A 25040-nucleotide genomic window follows, 5' to 3' on the forward strand; every position below is an offset into this window, starting at 1 on the left:
TGGTTAAATGATTCCCTTTTCTCTGTAATAATAAAACAGTACCTGTACTTGATTCCAACTAAGATATAATTACCCCTTATTGGGGGCAGAACAGTCCTATTGGGTTTATTTCATGGTTAAATGATTCCCTTTTCTCTGTAATAATAAAACAGTACCTGTACTTGATCCCAACTAAGATATAATTACCCCTTATTGGGGCAGAACAGCCCTATTGGGTTTATTTAATGGTTAAATGATTCCCTTTTCTCTGTAATAATAAAACAGTACCTGTACTTGATCCCAACTAAGATATAATTACCCCTTATTGGGGCAGAACAGCCCTATTGGGTTTATTTAATGGTTAAATGATTCCCTTTTCTCTGTAATAATAAAACAATACCTGTACTTGATCCCAACTAAGATATAATTACCCCTTATTGGGGCAGAACAGCCCTATTGGGTTTATTTCATGGTTAAATGATTCCCTTTTCTCTGTAATAATAAAACAGTACCTGTACTTGATCCCAACTAAGATATAATTACCCCTTATTGGGGCAGAACAGCCCTATTGGGTTTATTTAATGGTTAAATGATTCCCTTTTCTCTGTAATAATAAAACAATACCTGTACTTGATCCCAACTAAGATATAATTACCCCTTATGGGGGGCAGAACAGCCCTATTGGGTTTATTTCATGGTTAAATGATTCCCTTTTCTCTGTAATAATAAAACAGTAGTTTGTACTTGATCCCCAACTGTCTGCGCTTTAATGTATCTGACACAACTGCAGCGGCCAAAATTATGCTGGAACTGTGGGAAAAAGATTCTGCATTATGCACAGAAAACATAAAGAACTGCACTTTGCAGCTGCATTAATAATAAATAATCCCTCTAGGCTTTTTTTTTTAAATAACTTAGGGGTCGACTTATGAACATTTGTAATTATGATTTTGACTGCACAAAATAAAAAAAATGTTTTCAATATAGTTAGTTAGTTAGGCAAAAATGTAATTTATAAAGGCTGGAGTGAGCAGATGTCTAACATAATAGCCAGAACACTACTTCCTGCTTTCAGCTCTCTAAGCTGTTAGTAACCAACCAGTGACTTGACAGGGGGGCCATATGGGACATAATTGCTCAGTTAGTTTGCATCTGAATCAGACCTGCGTGCTCACACACTAACTGAGCAGTTATGTCCCATGTGGCCCCCCCTAAAGTCACTGAATAACTAAGAGGTTAGAGAGCTGAAAGCAGGAAGTAGTGTTCTGGCTATTATGTTAGACATCAGCCCACTCCAGCCTTTATAGGTTACATTTTTGCCTAACTATTTTGAAAACATGTTTTATTTTGGGCAGTCTGTCTATTTTACCCAGTTTCATTTTCACAATGAACTGTTCCTTTAAATGTAAAGGTCTTTCGCAAACCGATTGCTGTGCATCAGCCTTCCTGTCAGCAAGAATACTGCACACCACACGGCCTAAAAATAAGCATTGGGCACAAAACTGACATGTCTCCCACAGTGGTTTCTCAGTATTCATTGGTCAAATGGTTTGAAAGGAAAAAGCAAAAGAAAACGAATAAAGTTCTGCAGTTCAGCAGGGCGTCTTTTGAATTTATGTGCAAAAGAATAATTGCACCCTTGAATATGGTCAGGTTATTTACTTGCTTACTAAATATCAGTTATTGGTGGTTTTACACCATGAGCTCATATAACAACCAAACCAAAGAGTACATACATTAAGAAGAAATGAAGACAGCAGTGTAACTATATAGGGAAGAGTTTCTGAAAGTGAAAAGACACTATGACCCAACAAACCTGCCCCTGCCCAGTGGTGCCTAGCCCTCCAGTCTCTGAGGTAACAATTTGGAGAGAGAGAGGAACATTAGTCAGTTATGCTGGCCATAGGGGGGAGACTATCATTCTATTGCCTCAATTACAAATGTAAGCAGCACTCCAGCTTATGGACTTACTGGGCTGCACTTATTGTGAGTAGGGTTGCCACCTTGGCAACCTGGTCTTTGGGCCAAAACTGCATGTCCGAATTTTCATATTACATAGTTACATAGTTACATAGGGTTGAAAAAAGACCAGTGTCCATCAAGTTCAACCCAGCCAAGTAAACCCAGCACACCTAACCCACACCTACCAATCTATACACTCACATACATAAACTATATATACAACCACTAGTACTAACTGTAGATATTAGTATCACAATAGCCTTGGATATTCTGATTGTTCAAAAACTCATCCAGGCCCCTCTTATAGGCATTAACAGAATCTGCCATTACCACATCACTAGGAAGGGCATTCCCCAACCTCACTGCCCTCACCATGAGGAACCCCCTACCCAACATCCCCCGGCAGGGCATTCCCCAACCTCACTGCCCTCACCGTGAGGAACCCCCTACCCAACATCCCCCGGCAGGGCATTCCCCAACCTCACTGCCCTCACCGTGAGGAACCCCCTACCCAACATCCCCCGGCAGGGCATTCCCCAACCCCCTCACTGCCCTCACCGTGAGGAACCCCCTACCCAACATCCCCCGGCAGGGCATTCCCCAACCCCCTCACTGCCCTCACCGTGAGGAACCCCCTACCCAACATCCCCCGGCAGGGCATTCCCCAACCCCCTCACTGCCCTCACCGTGAGGAACCCCCTACCCAACATCCCCCGGCAGGGCATTCCCCAACCCCCTCACTACCCTCACCGTGAGGAACCCCCTACCCAACATCCCCCGGCAGGGCATTCCCCAACCTCACTGCCCTCACCGTGAGGAACCCCCTACCCAACATCCCCCGGCAGGGCATTCCCCAACCTCACTGCCCTCACCGTGAGGAACCCCCTACCCAACATCCCCCGGCAGGGCATTCCCCAACCCCCTCACTGCCCTCACCGTGAGGAACCCCCTACGCTGCTTCAAATGGAAGTTCTGTTCCTCTAATCTATTAGGACAGGACTCTGACATTACACCTGTTAAATATCATTGCCCAGTCTCTACGTCACCTGTCAGCCCTCAACGACATCCATCCTGTCCCCTTTCCGGTCTTCAGGGAAAGGAAAGGCACCAACCCTAATTGTGAGTAAAAGAGCCAGCTCTTGGTGCAGGCACCCAAGCCCAGACTGTCAATGTCTATATGGAAATCTCTATATTCTTGCAAATTCCAGAAAAGCTGCCATAGACAGCCACTATATATAGGGCCTGTGATGGGCTATTGGGCCTTTAAAGTATTTGAAATGCCAAGGCATTATAAACATGCAGACACAGTAAGCCTGGTCAGTGTTGGGTTAGGGACAACATAGGGTCAGCTGTGGCTAAAAGCAGGATGGTGGTGGTTCAATACTAGCAATACTAGTTCCTACTGATCATAAGAACAGGGCCGACAATACGGCGTAGGCAGAAGAGGCCTAGGGTGCAATGGTGAGGGGGTGATGGGCACCTAACTCTGTTGCCTACATTCACCTAATTCAGTTTATGATGGATGAAATGGTAGAGTGCCAAGGAACCAGAGGTGTGAGCAACCAGGCTGGGGTCAGACAGCAGAACCTGCAGTTTATAACCGACAAAGAAATGAACCTATGGTGAAATAAAGAAAAGAAACACCCACCAAACCCACATAAGAAACAAGATTTATAACCCTCTAAACAGAATCAGAGGAAGCAGTGCTCATGTTGCAAAACCAGAATAGCGAGCAGCCGGAAGGCAAAGATGCTTTAGTGGGTCAAATAAAAAAAAAAACAGCAGTAGTGTCTATTTATAATAGCAAATCAAAAATAATACATCTCAGTGCTCCCTGAAAACATAACAACAATAGACCAGACGTCAGCGTAAGCAAAAGAAGCTGGTGCAGTTTTCTGAACAAGAGAATGAGGCTAAAGAGCCATTCAGTGTTATTGTTTACACTTGTCAATGTGTATGAGCAGACTACTCTCACATACCGGCTCAGCTGGAATCTGTTGGGTTTCATTCTATTGTTTCCACTTTCCAGGCAAAGATGTTGGCCAGTTTTGTCTAACTGGTGATGGAAATATGTCTGGTGGGTACCCAGTGTTAGGCTGCTTCAGACTGGCCACTTTAACTATGTAAACTATTGAGCAACAAAGACTGTGAATAAAAGACACTTACCCCTGGGGGGAATTCACAAAAGTGGAGAGAGCCCTTTTTTGGAGTAAAAGTGGTGGAAAAACTGGTGGAAAACACTTTCTCCAGATTCACAAACAGAAATCCGCCTAAATTCCGACTCAACCACCACTTTCTCGTTTTTGGTGAAAGAAAGACAGTTTACAGACACTTTTGTGAATTTGTCGTTTAAACCACATTTATACAACGTTTTAACAACATTTTTCCCCGACATTTTCAAAATGGAGTAAAGCTCAGTGTAACTGTCAGACCAATTCTAAGCTCTTCTGTTTTGTTTCCCCCAGTCTCCATTTCATACCTCTGGTAGGGGCCCCATTGGGGGATCAGTAACATATTAATGGGGATTAGCAGCCTATTGTGAGGGGACAAGTTTCTGTCTCACCCTAGTACAATAAGTGCAAAAGTCTCATTAACAATTTATAAACAAGTAAAACACTGATTAAAAAAAGTTAAATTTTTATCTTATATATAAAAAGTGTTTACCTCACATTTGCATGATTATGCTAGTTTTAGCTTAAAGGACAATGAAAGGTTAATATACATTAAAAGTAAGTCTAAAGGCATTCTTTTTAAGTACTTACTGCATATCTAAATTCCCAGATCCCTGCTTGCTTCTCTGAGATATGGTGCTGGCAGCCTACAGCAGTGTGAAGCCTACAGTGACATCACTGAAATCTCTCTCCCCTTCCTGTAGGTGCCAGCGGCAGCCTTCCTATTCTCTGAGCATGTTGGTACCTTGATCCTGTCTGCTGTTCTGAGCTACACATACCCACCAGCCAATCAGAAGCGGATCTGCCAAAGGGGAGGGGGGGAGGGAATGAAACACATGTGCAGTATGAAGCAAGGAGGGAAAGGAAGGGAGAATACCTTTTTAGAGATGGCTGCCTGTTCTAGAAAATGTGAGTAAGTGTGACTGAGTAAATATTTGATTAGGTGAGCCAAAAGTGTGGCGTTTTTACTAAACAATAGGAGGACTATTGGGCACTATGCTTTTTACATTTTGAGGCAATAATAACATTTTGTGTGAGTATATTGTAAACATTTTTATTAGTAAAGCCTCTCAGGCAAATGTTTAGTTTTAGCAGCAGTGCCCCCTCTTTAATCACTTCACTGACATTTGCCCCAACTAATCTGTGCCCCCATAGCATGTCCTGAACTACAGAGCTGCCTGACAGCATTGGTCCCCACCTGTTCCCAGCAGCCATCTTGGGGATCAGCAAACAGCACATACACACTGGCACCCAAACTGGGATATTGGGGTACAGGGTCGGACCGGCCCAACAGGGCGCTGGATAAAAACCCGCTGGGCCCTAGTCCTGTTGGAGCTCTATTCACCGGGCATGTTGGTGTGGGGGCCGGATTGCTGCTGCCCAGTAATGAGTAGGGGATAGAGAAGAAGGTATTTAGACCCTTAAATCTTGTTACAGAAGTGGAATTACACAGAAATATAGGAAACATTAGAAAGCCCAGATTGTCCTGAAACAAATGATGTATAGTTTCCCTGGGCAAAGTAAAATTACCCCTCAGGAAATGCCCCAAAGTGAAATGGCAAATGGCAAACGAAATGCAAAATCCTGCAGGTAAAATCCTTACCCCGAGGCTCCTGTAGCTGTGGGACTGGGTTCATAAAAAAATTAATAAAAAAATGTCGGGAAAATGACAAAATCTGGCTAGTAAAGAGTTAATCTCAAGCTGCAGGCATACCTTCAGTTCTCTCAATAGTGCTCTTAAGTCTCCCCATATTTCACCTATTCAGAAGATCTGAAGCCAATCAAGAAGAAAAAACACTGAGCTGTGTAAAGCGGATTCCCATAATGCCTCGCTCCTCCATTGACTGTGTGACCGGGACACTGAAGGCGGCGCATGCGCTCTGCTCATTTTCAGTGTGACAAGCAGGCGCGCTCCCCCCTCCCCTGTGACATGCAGACAGCCGAAGCACAGGCAAGCAAGCAACGGGGAGCGAGCGGGAGGGTTGCAATCGGGGTGCTGTTCGCGGGAGAGGTGCGAGTGGGGGCCTGTTCGATCGCCGGGGAGGGGGTGTGTGAGCGGGGGGGGGGGCCTGTTTAATCGAGCGCGGGAATCCAAGATGGTGGCCGTGAAAGTTAATCCCAATTTTTGGGAGAAGTAAGCATTATTTTAAAAAAATTAATTTGGCGATTTGCTATGGACAAGGGGCTCTACACTATGTTAAGGGCTCCAGTAGTAGCCTTTCCTTGCTCTTTAAAAGACAAATTCATAAAAGTGGAGATAGAGGTTTGTGAATTAGGTGGAAAATCTGACAAATCTATCTCCACTTTTATTTTGTCTCAATATCATCACTCTTGTGAATTCCCCCCATAAGAGTCAATAATCCATGCACAGCGGCTGCAGGGAAACAAAGAGGAACAGACAAAATGGTATGATCTGTGCACTAATGTATGATCTGTACTGCTTATGCAATGTGTTTTCTCCCAACCTATAGCATTACACATACTTGGCTGCAGGGAGTTTGACTCTTTGCCCACCCAGAGCTGGTACCGCGCCACTACTAGTCTGGCTGTATTTGAGAACAGGGGCTGTAAGATTGATGGGTCTGAGTACTTGACCATACGAGGGTGAGCTGTGTTTGGAAACTGGAACTTAGATGGACACCAGGATTGCCCAATAGGGTTGTACACAGGGACTTGGTTTGGGACAATGCACCACATACATTACTGTTTTATATGCTGAATTATGAACTGTCCACTACTGTATATCTGTTATTAGATATTTCACTTACCGTATATACTCGAGTATAAGCCGAGTTTTTCAGCACCAAAAATGTGCTGAAAAATTCACCCTCGGCTTATACTCGAGTCGGATTAAAAGCAGATTTTCAGAGAGGTCTCACTTGCCTGCAATCGCGATTAATATTCCAGGGGGGCACAGTTGCCCCAGGCCTGAAAGATCGTGGATTTAAAGGAGGCCCCTTTAAAGTGTTACACTCCGTTGGCTCATTGGTGGTCAGCGGGTAATTTTATTGGTTGCGCCCCGTGCATACCTGTGACGTCAGCACGCATGGGGCGCAAACTTATAAAAGATCTGAGCTGCAAAATTAGAAAGACGGGGGAAACAGCGGCCGGACTCAGGCGGAGGCAACACGCAGGTGGAGGCAGCACGCAGGCGGAAGCAGCAGCAGCAGCCGGACGCAGCAGGCAAGCAGGGAGGCAGACAGGCAGGCGAGCAGGAGAGGCGGGGAAGGATGTTGTGGGGAGCTGGGGGATGTTGGGGAGAATGCTGGGGGGAGCTGGAGGATGTTGTGGAGAACGCTGGGGGGAGCTGGAGGATGTTGAGGAGAATGCTGGGGGGAGCTGGAGGATGTTGAGGAGAACGCTGGGGGATGTTGGGGAGAGCTGAATGATGTTGGGGAGGATGCTGGGAGGAGCTGGAGAATGTTGGGGAGAATGCCGGGGGATGTTGGGGAGGATGCTGGGGGGAGCTGGATGATGTTGGGGAGGATGCTGGGTGGAGCTGGATGATGTTGGGGAGGATGCTGGGGGGAGCTGGAGTATGGTGAGGAGGACGCTGAGGGGAGCTGGAGGATGTTGGGGAGGACGCTGAGGGGGGCTGTCATTTTATTTGTATTTATTTTGATTATTGAAATTTAGCAGTTGCTGCTGTATTTCCCACCCTAGGCTTATACTCGAGTCAATAAGTTTTTCCAGTTTTCTTAGGTAAAATTAGGTACCTCAGCTTATATTCGGGTCGGCTTATACTCGAGTATATACGGTATTATGACTATTTGGATACATTGCTATTTGTCTTATTCTTGCAACTTGTCTGCATTCCTTTCTGCTTTTTGAGTTTAAAATGCTATCCAGCTGATGGTCACAGGCTTTCACTATTTTTCTTTCTATTCGAGTCCTCTTCTATTTGTCTTTTAGTCTCTTATTCCAACCACTGCCAAGTTAAATCACAACCAGACAGCTGCTGAAGTTCCTAACTGCAAAGCTGAACATAAAGCTAAATATTTCAAAAACACAAGCTATAAAAAATGAACACCAGTTGCACATATTTATATCACTGCCAACATTACATTGACACTTAATTTTAAGATAAACTACCTTGTTTAAAGGCATAGGTCACCTTTAAATTAAATTTAGTAAGATGTAGAGAGTAGCCAGGGTGTTATTTTCCCTAGCAACCAGGCAGTGGCTTGAATAAAAGATGTATGTATATCTGAATAGAAAGATAAGTGATACAAGTAACAATAACAATAAAATTGCAGCTTCACAGAGTAATAGTTTTTGGCTGCTGGGGTCAGTGACCCCCATTTAAAAGCTGGAAAGAGAAAGAAGGCAAATAACTCAAAAATATAAAGATTATTGAGGACCAATTGCAGTTTCTAGGAATAGCACATTCTATAACATACTTAAAGTTGAACCACCCCCTTTAAAGGAGAAGGAAATTTTACTGCCAATAGATTTGCCACATTAGTGCCACCTAGAACGCTATATTTATGCAGCAGAAAGCTTTACTATGCCTGAGTAAAGAGCCCAAGAAGCTCCCTCTGCAGCTGCCATTTTAGTTGGTCTCAGTAGGTTCCATGCTGCAGCTCTAGCTGCTGGTAGCTCAGATCACACATTCTGTTCGGAGGGGGAGTACAATTTTATGGGAGGGGGAGCAGGAAAAGGGAGGGGGGAAAGAGTAACAATCTAAGCAGATTGGTGCCCCTGGCCCTAAAGATTTTTCTGAGAAAAGGAGGTCTGACACAGAAGAACATGTTTACACAAAAGAAGACAAGAAATCCTGTGTTTCTTTTGATAGAGAAGTCAGTGCAGCTTTTCTGTGAGTGCTTATGGTTGTATTTACATAGACCTTTCTGATAAACTAGTATTTACCTTTCCTTCTCCTTTAATCTTGTCTTAGAACTGCATCAACTCCTTCTTTTGATATTTCCCATTCAGGCAATGCCAGAACCAACATACACCTATAACATACTTAAAGTTGAACCACCCCCTTTAAAGGAGAAGGAAATTTTACTGCCAATAGATTTGCCACATTAGTGCCACCTAGAACGCTATATTTATGCAGCAGAAAGCTTTACTATGCCTGAGTAAAGAGCCCAAGAAGCTCCCTCTGCAGCTGCCATTTTAGTTGGTCTCAGTAGGTTCCATGCTGCAGCTCTAGCTGCTGGTAGCTCAGATCACACATTCTGTTCGGAGGGGGAGTACAATTTTATGGGAGGGGGAGCAGGAAAAGGGAGGGGGGAAAGAGTAACAATCTAAGCAGATTGGTGCCCCTGGCCCTAAAGATTTTTCTGAGAAAAGGAGGTCTGACACAGAAGAACATGTTTACACAAAAGAAGACAAGAAATCCTGTGTTTCTTTTGATAGAGAAGTCAGTGCAGCTTTTCTGTGAGTGCTTATGGTTGTATTTACATAGACCTTTCTGATAAACTAGTATTTACCTTTCCTTCTCCTTTAATCTTGTCTTAGAACTGCATCAACTCCTTCTTTTGATATTTCCCATTCAGGCAATGCCAGAACCAACATACACTTCTCTCTTCCACAGTAAAATCAGATGAACAACAGTGCGATGCTCAGGAAAATTTATTTTGATTTAAGTAAACACAGGCACACAGTATATAATAGGAAAATGAAAGCCAGTAAAACACTAGATATATGTAACCATTACAAATCTCTGGAATCATATATATAATCCCCTATGCATTATAATTAGTAATAACAAGCAATTTTTATGTTAATCCTATCATCTCTGCTCTTATTAATGCCCAACCTATACGATCTTATATATTTCTCTTATTCATGTACAGAATGATCTGGACAGGAGGGATTATAGGAGTGGCAATTATAAAAAGGACAGAGAGGCACATACTTATATGAACTTACTTCTGTTGCCTAATTACCTAATGATTATTTATAAAAAGATAATAGATAGTGATGAGCAAATTTTTTTGCCAGGCATAGATTCTCAGTGAATTTCCGCATTTCGCCATTGCCGAATTGTTTAGCGAAACTTCTGAGAAAATTTGCTGCTGTAAAATTCATTGCGTGTCAAAAAAATTGTGGTCTTGTCAAAATAGGCGTGGGCGTGTCAAACTTGGTGTGGTCGCGTCAAAATAGGCGTGTCCGTGTCGAAATAGGCGTGTCCGTGTCAAAATAGGCACGGGCTTGTCAAAATAGGCGTGGGCGTGTCAAAATAGGCATGGGCGTGTCAAACTAGGTGTGGTTGCGTAAAAATAGGTGTGGTCATGTCGAAATAGGCGTGGTCGTGTCAAAATAGGTGTGGTTGCGTCAAAATAGGTGTGGTCATGTCGAAATAGGCGTGGTCGTGTCAAAATAGGCACAAACGCATCAAAATAGGCTTGGTCGTGTCGAAATAGGCGTGGTCATGTAAAAATAGGCGCAAACGCGTCAAAATAGGAGTGGTCACGTCAAAAAAGGGGGGGAATTTTGCTGTTGTTTCGAGAAATTTTCGGAGAAGAAAAATGGACAGATTTGCTCATCACTAATCATAAGCACATAGTATATAATAGGAAAGTGAATGTAAGTAAAACACTAGATATATGTAACCATTATATATCTCTGCAATTATGAAATATATAATCCCCTATGCATTATAATTAGTAATAACGAGCAATTTTTATGTTAATCCTATCATCTCTGCTCTTATTAATGCCCAACCTATACGATCTTATATATTTCTCTTATTCATGTACAGAATGATCTGAACAGGAGAGATTATAGGAGCGGCAATTATAAAAAGGACAGAGAGGTACATACTTATATGAACTTACTTCTGTTGCCTAATTACCTAATGATTATTTATGAAAAGATCTAGTAGAGATATAGGAAGAATTAATCTAATGTATTAAGATTAGCAGGTCAAGGTTCACCCTATGACCAAACAGAACTTCTTTGGTAAATCACGGAAACATATCTGATTTTTCCTTAGTTGGACCATCAACTGAAACTGCGCAGGAATGTTGGCTCACAAGACTTTCAGCAGTTGCCGAGTTTTCATTTGCTGCCTTACACTTCAACCCTTCAAATTTTTTCCTTGCTGCGCCCTAAAACAAATGGAAAGAGGCCAAGATATTAAGTGAATAGGGTTACATAATAAAATGTGCAACATTTGCTACTGGCCAGGGAGCCTTTACTGGTCACCTGTTTAAAAGCAAACATCTTATTGGTTCCTATGGAACAGGATTTCCCTGTTGTGTTGGGACTTGGAATTATTACCTAGTGATGTGCACCAATGTGTGGGCCAACATCCGCACAATATTTGCACATCGCAGGTGCGTTGGGGTTGAGCTCTTCCTGCTGCCCTTTCCCCCTGCAACCTTACTGTGCCCCACTTCTGCCTTTGGCAGCCTCTATTTATAAGCAAGTGCCGGCCCGCCCCACCCCCTTTGTGACATCAGTGATGGGGCAGGAGTGGGTGTATAAATAGAGGGAGACTGCCAACACCTAAACCAAATAGCAGCTTTCACCAGGTGGCCATTTCCCCTCTGACATTATCAGAGACATTTACATCTACATACAGCACATGTGCTCTGTAAAGTTCATGCAATGATGAATGCAGGCTTACACAGGCAGAACTTACTTTGATAAAAAGTCCTGCTTGTATTGTGCCCTATAGTGCTTAAACTGAACTCAGGAGAGGGGGTTAGGAGAAAAAACATGTTTCCCCAGCAGAGTGCACAGCTAGGGCAGAGTTTCTATTGAAACCTGCAGTGCCATCTCTTCATTGGCTGTGTGTTGGTAACCTGGAGGAGGCCGAGTGAGTTAGAGGAGGAGAAGGAATCCCAAGTGATTAAGGGAAATACTATTAACCTTTAAACAACCAGAGTTGCAGGTATTTAAAGATTTTAAAGAGGCTGTTTAAAATGTACCTCAATCTGGTAAAGGTTTAACTCTGACTTTAGAATTTTTTAAATGCTTTAAAAACTGAAAAGCTAAAATTAGAATAAAAAAATAAGTATTTTATTTTATTAAGTGTCCTTTGTAATGACATTACATTTGCTCAATGACACTTGCTCCAAAATACTTTGTGTCTGTGTGTCCAATAGCTAATGGTGGCCACTAATGACAGAACAGTATTTTCTGCTGTAAAATGTGTAGGGACCCATAGAGGCCCCTATGGCTGTAAATCCCTACAGGTTCAGTTCCCTTAGTTACTGGGCAGAAGGGAGTGTATCTAAGTGAGTTCATTAACATATGTGTGCTATTGGCTAGCAGGGATGGTGACCACTTCCTGCCTCACTTTGGTATAGTGCTGGGAAAAGGGTGGCACCTTCCTGTTTGCTTCCACCTGAGGAACAGGGTGTTGCTGTGAGTTGAAGTCGGGGAACAGGGCCCCGTGAGGCATTAGTGGCAGGTGTAGCTCCCTTTATAGTACCACTCTAGGGGTGTAAGGCAGTTAGGGCTGAGCTAGAATGAGCAGTTCTGAGCTCCTACATAGGACTGGCAGTTTTGGAGGTATCTCTCCCAGGCCATATTGCCTGTAGTGTAGGGATCCCAGTGAATAGGGAATCAGGATAGAGAATTCCCTACGGGGTTTGGCAGAGGGGAAGTGAGACTCCTGCCAGTCTGCCCGCAGGGGAGTGTCAGTCTGTATTACACTCTGTGTGGGTGTTGCCTGTACCACTGGCCCCTGAAGCTGTATTGTGAGTAACCCTGTGGGTGTTAACACTGTTATTTTGTTTTTTGCAAGAACCTCTGGCTCCCTCTGTTTTATTTTTCATTCTAGTTCACCCTGTCGAAAGCTTGTAAATGTTCTTGAGATTCCATTTTCCAACACACTACTATGAGTTTCAGTATTCTCAAAATATTGTCTTTCACATCTCTACCTGCCAGAAACCCTGTCTGATAAGGGTATATATAAACTAATATAGGTGCCCAGCTGTCCCATTCCTCTGGGTCCTTGTGATTTGATTGTGGTTTATCAATTATTGAATGCGGTTAATGTTAACTTACCAAATATATACTGATTCATAATATAATGCGACGTGCAATTTCTATTCTTCTATGGTGATTTAATATATTGTTCCCATGGGGCCTGATCAGAGCTAATAACTTCTGTCTCCCTAACATTTTATCAATGAAAGATATGTAACTCACCTTGAGAGCCACGACAGCCACTCCAGTAATTATTGACAGTGCAGCGCAAAGTCCAATTTCCACCTTTCTCTCACGTAATTCAGGAAGGAATTCTTCCTCCTCTGAGGCAAATTAGAGAGGCTTCAGATGGGGTTTAGGCAGGTTACATATAGGCATTATGGTTGAACATGATGGACATGTCTTTATTCAACCTAACTTACCACTACTATTAACACAAAATGAGGAATTTATCTAGTAACATATTGGATAAAGGTGGGCAGAAATTTATAGTGGGACTGAGAGGGAAAGATAATAAAAAGGCAAGATAGCCAAATTAAAGGAGTTTTCACCTTTAAATTAACTTATAGTATGTTGTAGACCAGTGATCCCCAACCAGTGGCTCGGGAGGAACATGTTGCTCCCCAACCCCATTGATGTTGCCCCCAGGGACCTCAAAGAAGGTGCCCATTTTTGAATTTCTGACTTGGAGGCAAGTTTTGGAGGCATAAAGACCATGTATACTGCTCAACAGAGCCTCTAGTAGTCTTCCAGTCCCCACTGGGCTACTAATTAACCAATCTTAGTTCTTATTGGTCACCTACTAGAAATGCTTTTGTGCTTGTATTGCTCCCCAGCTTTTTTTTCATTGAAATGTTGCCCACGGGTAAAAAAGGTTGGGGGATCTCTGTTGTAGACAGTAATACTCTGAGACAATTTGCAATTGGCCTTCATTTCTTTGGTTATTTAACCTTTTGTTCAGCAGTTCTCCAGTTTGGAATTTGCTATTTACCCTAGCAACCAGGCGGTGGTTTGAACGAGATATGGGGATATGAATAGCAGAGGGACTGAATAGAAGAATAATACTGTGTAAAAAGTGGAGTAAAACATTACTGGTGTTATTGCTCAAAGCAGCCAATCAGATGCTTTGCTTTTCTAACTGTTGAAATCTAATTGCTGATTGGTTGCCCTGGGCAACGTAAGTTGAGAAGAACTGAGCATGCCCAGGAGCCAAGAGCCAAAGTAAATTCCCGAGGGAGGGGGCCTAGTGGGTTACAGGAGGAGAAGGAAATCTAAGTCATTTAGGGGATGCTGCAGCCTTACTTACTTTTGAACAACCAGAAGGCAGATATTTAAAGATTTCGGAGGGGGGGGGGGGTTTACATGTCCTTTAAGCTCCAGTTCTTCTCAAGCTATGATATTATTACAAACGATTGCTTACGGGGGTGCTGGATTGCCTTGCAATGAGATCAGTGACATTTAAGTAAATAATTGTACATTCACTTCATATCTCCATAAAATAAGGTTGGGGATGTTAATGAAATCCTATTCAACAAAACTTTTTTTTCATGAAATACAAAAAAAAAGACTGTAAACTGCACCCTTCCTTTGTAATGTATACATATTAAACTCAAAAACAGATAACCATTTAATTAACAGTTGCACAAAATACTCTTAGAATTTCAAATATAACAGTTCTGCTTACCTGGTCGTGGGAGGACACACTCAATTATCTCGTCACTGACGGGGTTGGAGACAAGGGCGGTGAATGTGCCGGTGTCAGTACTGGGTACAGTGAGAGTCTTGTTACTGTCACTCAGCTGGTGTCTCTCAGGCAGGGCTCCCCCGTTCCATGCCCACACAACTGTCGCCTCTTCCCCACTGTAGGAAACACTCAGAATCGTTTTCATCCCTGATTCATCAAGGTTAGAAGTTATGTTGGACACAGAGACTGGATCTGGGGAGGGAAAACATTACAGGAAAATCTCAATTATCATAAAAAATAACCTAACCCAGGGTTTCATTTAACTGTAGGGTAAGTTTTTTTTTAATTACGGTAAACCTTTTCTATGTAAGCTATAGGGATACACATATCGCCATTGTTAATATCCCCTTTACATTTGTTGCTATCTGCATATTTTTTGTTGCCACTTTGCTATCACATTGTTACTCAATGACATATGAAATGCACTGTTCAGCACAGGAACCCTTAGGGCTGGGATCCCCAACCTTTTATACTAGGGAGAAAAAAGTGAAACATGTTGGTGAGCCACACAAGCAATGAATAAGCTTCTTTGGGAATGCCAAATAAGGGCTGTGATTGGCTATTTGGTGGCCCCATGAGGCCCGCTGGACATTCTGCTTGGAGTTAAACTGTCTCTTTGCTTCCAAAACTTGTCTCCAAGCCAGAAATTTAAAAATGGCACCTACTTTAGGGCCACTGGGAGCAACATCAAAGGGGGGAAGGTGCAAAATATGCTGCCCCCGACCCACTGGTTGGGGATCACTGCCTTAGGGCCCTTTGTCCTATGTATTTTTTAGTAGAACAAATTTGCTCTATTTGAGAAAAGCCTGGAAACTTTTCATATGTAATGTATTCCTAAACATCTTACACATGGGGGCTGATTTACTAACCCACGAATCCGACCCGAATTGGAAAAGTTCCGACTTGAAAACGAACATTTTGCGACTTTTTCGTATGTTTTGCGATTTTTTCGGATTCTGTACGAATTTTTCGTTACCAATACGATTTTTGCGTAAAAACGCGAGTTTTTCGTATCCATTACGAAAGTTGCGTAAAAAGTTGCGCATTTTTCGTAGCGTTAAAACTTACGCGAAAAGTTGCGCATTTTTCGCGTAAGTTTTAACGCTACGAAAAATGCGCAACTTTTTACGCAACTTTCGTAATGGATAGGAAAACTCGCGTTTTTACGCAAAAATCGTATTGGTAACGAAAAATTCGTACAGAATCCGAAAAAATCACAAAACATACGAAAAAATCGCAAAATACCGATCATTACGAAAAAAACGCAATCGGACTCCATTCGACCCGTTCGTGGGTAAGTAAATCAGCCCCATGTAGTGTAATATTTAGCACTTAACTAAAGACATCACACACACACAAACAGTTTGGAACTCCTGAAGGCACAGTTTGTTACCATGATAGCTAGAATTCTGGGCAATAGCCATAATGATTGGATCTGACAAAAAATGAAGAGGAACTAAGGCTCCTCCCATGTCTTCATTTGCCAGTGCACCAGAGAGTGCATACATCAGCCAATCAAACTTTTATGTCTGGAAATACCAAATATAATTCAATAGGATGGTCTAGATCAGATAGTGACTGCTATGTGGTTTCAAAAGTCAAAACCACCAGTGCATTAAAGAGAAGGGGACAGCCAGAAACTGCACTGCACCAATGCAGTTGCACATAGCAACAAATCAGAATATCTGCTTTTAAAGTCTAAAGGTGGCCACACACGTGGCGATTTGCGATCTTTCGTGCAAAGATCGTACAATCAGCCACAAACCATTCAGGGCTGAAACGGCAGATAAGGAGGTAGAAACAATAGGATTTCTACCTTCTTCTGCCAATTCAGCGCGGAAGGTTTCGTACGATATTATCGGTGCGTGTATGGCCAGCTTTACTTGCTGCAGACTGAGTAAAACTAATTGCTAATTGATTACTATTTGTAATTGTACTGGTTCAATTTAAAACATATTATCCCCAATTTAACAAATTAGTTTTGTGTGCTTCTTTACATGGCAAGTGAATTTTACATAAAGATACCCGTTAACCAAGGTCATGGGAACTTTACTTGCATCCTACTTAGAGCCACAGATGACTTACCCATAACCAAGCATGATGTTTTCTGGACCCACACCTCCTTCTTTGTGCCTTGAAAAATCAAGTCGTAGTCACCAGTATCACTCTTCATAGCATTTTTGATGATGCAGCAGCCAGTGGATATGTTCACTTGCAGGCGCTCTCTGTTGAAGTCATGGTAATGAATGGATTTTTCTGGGCAAAAATAATCCAAAATAGGGACACCAACTGCCCGATCCAGAGTGTATATGCCGCTCTTGTCACATTTCAGACCACAGAGCTCGATGTCAGAGGACACAGCCACCGAGAGTTCCTTAGTAACGGCAGTATCCGCTTGAGACAGAAAAAACAAACAACCAGGTTTAGGGCATACAAACAATGTACAAGTTACCACTTCCAGTTTTTTTTGTACACACCTATCAGCTTTAGGAACATCAGACATAACTGGAGTGGGCTTGCTTATATAAATCATCACGAAAGCCAGTTTTGCTGGTGACAGATGTGGGTTAGATCAGGGTGGGGAAGGTCGCAAGGGCTGATGGTGAGTCAGGTCCGCCAACCGCCACTAGAGTTGGAAATAGTGAGTCTGAACCTGACCAAAACACGGGGTTCAGGTCTAACTGCACATCTCTAATAGACAGTTAGGGTCATTAATATTAATGTGCAGGATGGCCCAAACCCACGTGAAAAAAACTACTCTATCAGGCAGGTATTGGGCCAAACTCAGCCCTGGCTGCCTGCACTCTCAGCATTCCAGTATTCCTCCCCCAGCTGCCTGCTCATTGTCTATTTATATACTTGTGTATTTTGGTCCAGCTTTTTATCATTGTATTAATTTATTGAAGGTTCATCCTGGGTACATGCTGACCAACTAATCCTGTTCTTTATTCACTGCTATGAGAAATAATATAAAAGTGTAAAGCACCAACCAATGTAAATTTGTAAGGAAAAGAAACAGGTAGATGAAGACATATAAAGGACCAGGAAAAGCTATTTCCCATGGGGAAGGGGTGCCAAAATGTGTGGAACGCCCCCTTGAATTCAATTTTCCCCTGGACCTTTTAAAAGAAAAACTCACCGGCCGGGGGGGGTTTTGGGGGGGAAGTGCCCACCAACATCACACTGTACATCCACGGCTTGGGCTTGTACAGTACAATAAGATTTTCTGATTTCACTCTACTGTGCAAATGTCAGTTTAAACCAGCAGAAGGGATGTCTGGGAAAGGAAAATGTTTTCCCCCGGGACAGTGCACAATTTTGGGGAAACCTTAGCAACTGGATTAACTGCCGGAGCCTAACATATTGCCACCCACCAGTGAATCTTACTTTTCCTTCCTTTAAAGTCAAAATCTACAAGAGGGACATTGAATATATTTTAGAAACTAATGTATATGGCAAGCATTGAACTAAGCTGACATTTTTAAAGGGCAAATTTATCATCAACTTTTTTTTTTATCAGCACTGTTGGTTCTGACCCTTAAAGGGGCAATATACCCCATTTTTCAACATGAATATAGATGCCTAATGTTTTAATTAGAAAGTATCTACATTTTTGGTCATCACACTCTATCTACTTCCTGATCCCAAAGAGCAAAGTTAAACAAATCAGCAGTTCACTAAGAAGCTTCTGTATAAACAAACCCTTCCCTTCTCCCAGCTACAGCCTACCTTTTTTTAGATGAAGAGATGCTCATTTTACAGAGGCTACTAGTTTGTTTGTCTTTGCTCTTTAGGATCAGGAAGTTGAATGTGGCTTTAGTTTTTTTCAAAGTTTAACAAATATTGTAGATATGTCCTAATCAAAACAAGAGGAAAAACTTATGCTCGGTACAAATCCTATTTATTGAACCAATGTTGAAAAAGCGGGTGTATTGTCTCTTAAATGCAATGTAGTAAACCAGCTCTCCTCTTCCAATTCCCAGTTGTGTGTGGTTTTTCACAGATCTGTTAATAACTGGCCTCTGAGACATTGTTTCAAGAGTCAGTGTAAACAATAGAAAGAGATGGTCAATTGCAATTATATTGACAAAAAACCCGTGAAAATTTGTAATTACTGTATACCTGTAGTTGCTTCGAATTACATGCAACCAGAAAAATTGGGTGGATTGGGGGAATACACCTGCTAGAATCAAGGCAGACACATTTCTACACTGGGTTTAACCTGGTCACACTGAAAGAAATTACAGACATACTAGTGATGTTAGGGGGTAAAAAGGACATTATCAATATGAGATGGCAGACTTGTCCTTTACTACAAGCTGCTGAAATGGGCAGAAACCAGAGAACCAGACAGGGTGGAAAAAACAGGTAACTGATATGATTTAAAGAAAGAGATGGGGAGAGAGCAGGGAGGGGAAAGATGTCACAGAAGGTCAGCACTCACAAAAAGGAAAAGCTGTCTATAAAACCATATAGTAAGGAGGTACTCACCGACTACCACATGTGAAGATGCAATAAGAAAACATAAAAACCATGTTATGTCTCTCATAAAAATGAAAAGCCCCTTCAGTTTATGCGCTATACCATTGGTACCTAGGTAAAAGAGGTGAAAAATGGAAAAAATACTGGATCAATGTCCCAGGAAACCAAATATATTTTTGTGCTTAGAACCTGCACCTATGAAGAACCCTGTAATCTCATTCGCAGTCCGCAGACCAATCTGAATATAATTCACTTTTTGACCATTAGCAGGATAATTCTGCGGCTTTCTGCCCTTGTACTTGGATGACCCTGGCATTATAAGTTTTGATTATCGAATGTCCTGCCTTAGCACAAAGGAAAAGAGGACATCACCTTGCAGGAAACATTAGCTGAAGGCGTGTGAGTAAATATGGATCGGAAGGTCTGAGGCAAACTATCTTGAATCAAATATGGTTTCATCATACTCTACCCGTTAATCTAGTCTAGCTGGATGGTATTATAGTACCTATCTACTGGACAGTGAATGGAATACAATGTCAGTAAGTACACTACAGAATTGTATGTCAGTTATTCATGTACTGTACTTTTAAATGAACTCTTAGTATGCTGTAGGCAGTGATATTCTGAGATATCTATTCAAGTTTTTGGACTGGAGAATTAACACCAATTTGTAATTTTAGCAGCTTTCTGGTTACTAAGGCTGCATTTACCCTAGCAACCAGGCAGTAGTTTGAGTGGAAGACTGTAACATGAATAGGAAGATAAGTAATAGAAAGTAACAACAACTATAAAATTGTAGCCTCATAGAGCTATAGGTTTTTGGCGGCCAGAATCAGTGACCCCTCTCTGGAAAATGGAAATAGGCTGAAGGGGAAGATAAAGAATTAAAAATGATAATAAAAACATAATGAACATTTGAAAAAGTTGCTAAGAGCAGGGCACTTTATAGCTTAAACTAGCCCTTTATGTACAAGCATGCTATGTCAGTGATTCAGGCACCGTCATACTATGGCGTCCGTTTACTAAAGTGCATTAAAATTAGTTGCTAAATTTATAGACAGAATAAAACGCCAACTATGTTATCGCCAGTTTACTAAAAGGCGACCTTTATGTAGTGGCATTTATTCATTTTTTCGCCATAAAATTCTCAAGGGGACAGGAAATATCCCACAACCCACTATTTTTTTTATGTATGTGTATGATTCTATTGGCAGGGGCTTGGTTTCATAGTGATTGGCTATACTCCGCATTTAGATGATGCAAACAGGTTGGTAAAAATTTTTATATTTCCTTTGTTTAGATTCTATTTGCAGAGTGTAAGTTCACTCAATCAAGTTTATAAAGTTTTTAAGAAGCATTTTTGTTTTTGATTTCTATTTTATTGGCAGGGTGTAAAGTTCAAGAAAGTTGCTCTAGTTTTGAAGAAGTATATCTGCCCATATATTTGTCATTAAAAATTGGCATAATAAACACCATAAAAGGAGAAATATTCGCAAACTAAAATTAACGCAAATGATCGCAGTGATTTCCACACACATCGCTGTTTAGTAAACTTTGACACTGCGAATATTCTCTGTGATAACCTGCAGAAAGTCATAGACAATTTTAATGCAATTTAGTAAACGGACGCCTATGTTAGTAACTACGGGAATCTGTGAATTTAGGATAGTGGGAGGATTCATGATTAAATTAAAGGGGACCTGTCACCTTAAGAATTAATTCCAAATTGTTTTCTATTGTGTTTGTCAAGCAAAATAAACTTTACTTACACTATATAAATTATTTTAATCTTATATTCTTCAGCCTTGGAATTCACAATTGCAGCAAGCAGGCAGGGGCCATTTTGTGGACACTTATCAAAGCAGGCATTGCATCCTGCCAATATCTTGTTTCTGTGCCAGTATGGGGGGCCCTGATACCCATGTCCATGCACTGGTTACACAATTACATGGTGCAAAGGGAGGGGGAATGTTAGGGGTGCAGCAACATCTAAAAAGTTCTGAATTAAAAGTAAAAGTAACTCTCTGCCCCACCTCTATGCCTAAGGCATAGAGGCGGGGCAGGCATTATATGATTGACAGCTGGGATTTTTAAATGCTTTTATAATGGTTATGGATGTGGTAATAAAAAATTATTTTGGGTTTCTTGTTTAATTTGAAAAGGGCTTTTATTATACAGCTTTTTATGTCTGGGTGACAGGTCCACTTTAAATACAGTCATGTGACTACTGTGTCAGTGACTGCATATTATGTCAACATAGTCAATAGTATGTAAATAGTAACTACATATTATGTCAACAACGATTCCTATCTTTTGGCCAGTTGCTGGCAATTTAAAACAAAATTGCGTGTTCCTTGCAAGATGATTCTCAGCTCTAAGTACAGATTTCCTGCATTAAAATGAATGCAGAACCTTCTAAAACCCACCTTCTGACTGGGAGTTCCATGAAAATTTGTCGATTTTTCTGTTATTTCTTTTTATCATTTGGCCTGGGGAAAAAAATACACAATACAGTCAAATACAGTAAAAATGAATTGTGTTCTGCATTACAAAGTTTATTTTAATTTGATTAATTCTACTCTGAGTGTACAGTGGTGTGAAAAACTATTTGCCCCCTTCCTGATTTCTTATTCTTTTGCATGTTTGTCACACTTAAATGTTTCTGCTCATCAAAAACCGTCAACTATTAGTCAAAGATAATATAATTGAACACAAAATGCAGTTTTTAAATGAAGGTTCACGTTATTAAGGGAGAAAAAAAACTCCAAATCTACATGGCCCTGTGTGAAAAAGTGATTGCCCCCCTTGTTAAAAAATGACTTAACTGTGGTTTATCAATTTCAATTTTCAATTTCAATATCAATTTCTGTAGTCACCCCCAGGCCTGATTACTGCCACACCTGTTTCAATCAAGAAATCACTTAAATAGGAGCTACCTGACACAGAGAAGTAGACCAAAAGCACCTCAAAAGCTAGACATCATGCCAAGATCCAAAGAAATTCAGGAACAAATGAGAACAAAAGTAATTGTGATCTATTAGTCTGGTAAAGGTTATAAAGCCATTTCTAAAGCTTTGGGACTCCAGCGAACCACAGTGAGAGCCATTATCCACAAATGGCAAAAACATGGAACAGTGGTGAACCTTCCCAGGAGTGGCCGGCCGACCAAAATTACCCCAAGAGCGCAGAGACAACTCATCCGAGAGGCCACAAAAGACCCCAGGACAACATCTAAAGAACTGCAGGCCTCACTTGCCTCAATTAAGGTCAGTGTTCACGACTCCACCATAAGAAAGAGACTGGGCAAATACGGCCTGCATGGCAGATTTCCAAGGTGCAAGCCACTTTTAAGCAAAAAGAACATTATGGCTCGTCTCAATTTTGCTAAAAAACATCTCAATGATTGCCAAGACTTTTGGGAAAATACCTTGTGGACCGACGAGACAAAAGTTGAACTTTTTGGAAGGTGCGTGTCCCGTTACATCTGGCGTAAAAGTAACACAGCATTTCAGAAAAAGAACATCATACCAACAGTAAAATATGGTGGTGGTAGTGTGATTTTCTGGGGTTGTTTTGCTGCTTCAGGACCTGGAAGGCTTGCTGTGATAGATGGAACCATGAATTCTACTGTCTACCAAAAAATCCTGAAGGAGAATGTCCGGCCATCTGTTCGTCAACTCAAGCTGAAGCGATCTTGGGTGCTGCAGCAGGACAATGACCCAAAACACACCAGCAAATCCACCTCTGAATGGCTGAAGAAAAACAAAATGAAGACTTTGGAGTGGCCTAGTCAAAGTCCTGACCTGAATCCTATTGAGATGTTGTGGCATGACCTTAAAAAGGCGGTTCATGCTAGAAAACCTTCAAATAAAGCTGAATTACAACAATTCTGCAAAGATGAGTGGGCCAAAATTCCTCCAGAGCGCTGTAAAAGACTCGTTGCAAGTTATCGCAAACGCTTGATTGCAGTTATTGCTGCTAAGGGTGGCCCAACCAGTTATTAGGTTCAGGGGGCAATTACTTTTTCACACAGGGCCATGTAGGTTTGGATTTTTTTTCTCCCTAAATAATAAAAACCCTCATTTAAAAACTGCATTTTGTGTTTACTTGTGTTATCTTTGACTAATAGTTAAATGTGTTTGATGATCAGAAACATTTTGTGTGACAAACATGCAAAAGAATAAGAAATCAGGAAGGGGGCAAATAGTTTTTCACACCACTGTATGTGTATGCTAAAATGTGGGTCCTACACAAACATTACCAGCGCCAGGAATCCACACTCCCTGAGTTGCCCAACTATTGCTGTCTCCAAAGGGCTTCAACAAAAACACTGAAGCACGGGGCAAAAAAAAAAATATATTATTCAAATCAAACATTTTAGGTTTATTAAGCATTTTACTTTTTTTTTTTACTTTTTTTTAAATGTAATATTACATGTGATTTACTAATATCAGAGAAGGGCCTGTTGTACTGCTTACTCTATTCAGTATAAAAGCAAACTCTTCTGTAAGCTCCAGCAGTATTAACATAGGCCACAATATCATTAAATATTTCACATTGTTCATTTGGTTTGTTTAGAGGGGTGGTTCACAGTCAGGTAAACTTTTAGTATGTTATGAAATGGCCTATTCCTAGCAAGTTTTCTGTTGGTCTTCATTTTCTATTTTGTTTTTTATAGTTTTTGACTCTTGACTCTTTCCAGCTTTCAAATGGGGGTCACTGACCCCAGCAGCCAAAAAACTGTTGCTCTGTGAGGCTACACTTTTATTGTTACTTTTTAATACAAGGATGGGAAACCCATTATCCAGAAAGGAAGGTCATCTCCTATAGACTCAATTTTAATCAAATAATGATTTGTTTTTTCTCTGTACTAATAAAACAGTAGCTTGTACTTGATCCTGACTAAGATATAATTACCCCTTAATGGGGGCAGAACAGTCCTATTGGGTTTATTTCATGGTTAAATGATTCCCTTTTCTCTGTAATAATAAAACAGTACCTGTACTTGATCCCAACTAAGATATAATTACCCCTTATTGGGGGCAGAACAGCCCTATTGGGTTTATTTCATGGTTAAATGATTCCCTTTTCTCTGTAATAATAAAACAGTACCTGTACTTGATCCCAACTAAGATATAATTACCCTTTATTGGGGGCAGAACAGCCCTATTGGGTTTATTTCATGGTTAAATGATTCCCTTTTCTCTGTAATAATAAAACAGTACCTGTACTTGATCCCAACTAAGATATAATTACCCCTTATTGGGGGCAGAACAGTCCTATTGGGTTTATTTAATGGTTAAATGATTCCCTTTTCTCTGTAATAATAAAACAGTACCTGTACTTGATCCCAACTAAGATATAATTACCCCTTATTGGGGGCAGAACAGCCCTATTGGGTTTATTTAATGGTTAAATGATTCCCTTTTCTCTGTAATAATAAAACAGTACCTGTACTTGATCCCAACTAAGATATAATTACCCCTTATTGGGGGCAGAACAGCCCTATTGGGTTTATTTCATGTTTAAATGATTCCCTTTTCTCTGTAAAAATAAAACAGTACCTGTACTTGATCCCAACTAAGATATAATTACCCCTTATTGGGGGCAGAACAGCCCTATTGGGTTTATTTAACGTGTAAATGATTTTTTTAGTAAACTTAAGATATGGAGATTCGGGAGATTATGGACAAGTTGGGATGTGTACCTTAGCTGTTAAGGATTCCAAACAGCCGACTATGGATCAGGGATTGGAACTAACCTGAATCCTGCGTCTTAACCGTGGTCCTGCACTAAGGCAACAGTGACTG

At 41.2% G+C, this 25040-nt stretch overlaps 1 protein-coding gene across 17 annotated transcripts in view; it reads right to left on the reverse strand.

The window, feature by feature from the left end:
* Positions 1–9674: 9674 nt before the first annotated feature.
* LOC100496185 overlaps positions 9675–25040 on the reverse strand; it is a 75334-nt gene continuing 59968 nt past the window's right edge. For all 17 annotated transcript variants that reach the window (XM_031892141.1, XM_031892139.1, XM_031892133.1 and 14 more), the window contains 6 exons: positions 21657–21719; positions 19240–19341; positions 16834–17142; positions 14689–14940; positions 13227–13327; positions 9675–11173 (listed from right to left, as the gene is read on the reverse strand). In XM_031892141.1, the coding sequence (XP_031748001.1) occupies positions 11030–11173; positions 13227–13327; positions 14689–14940; positions 16834–17142; positions 19240–19341; positions 21657–21719 (971 nt within the window). In that variant the 3' untranslated portion in view covers positions 9675–11029. The remainder of the gene's footprint in view (positions 11174–13226; positions 13328–14688; positions 14941–16833; positions 17143–19239; positions 19342–21656; positions 21720–25040) is intronic.

Source organism: Xenopus tropicalis, chromosome 8, assembly GCF_000004195.4.
Source record: "Xenopus tropicalis strain Nigerian chromosome 8, UCB_Xtro_10.0, whole genome shotgun sequence".
Classification (NCBI taxonomy): Eukaryota; Metazoa; Chordata; class Amphibia; order Anura; family Pipidae; genus Xenopus; species Xenopus tropicalis.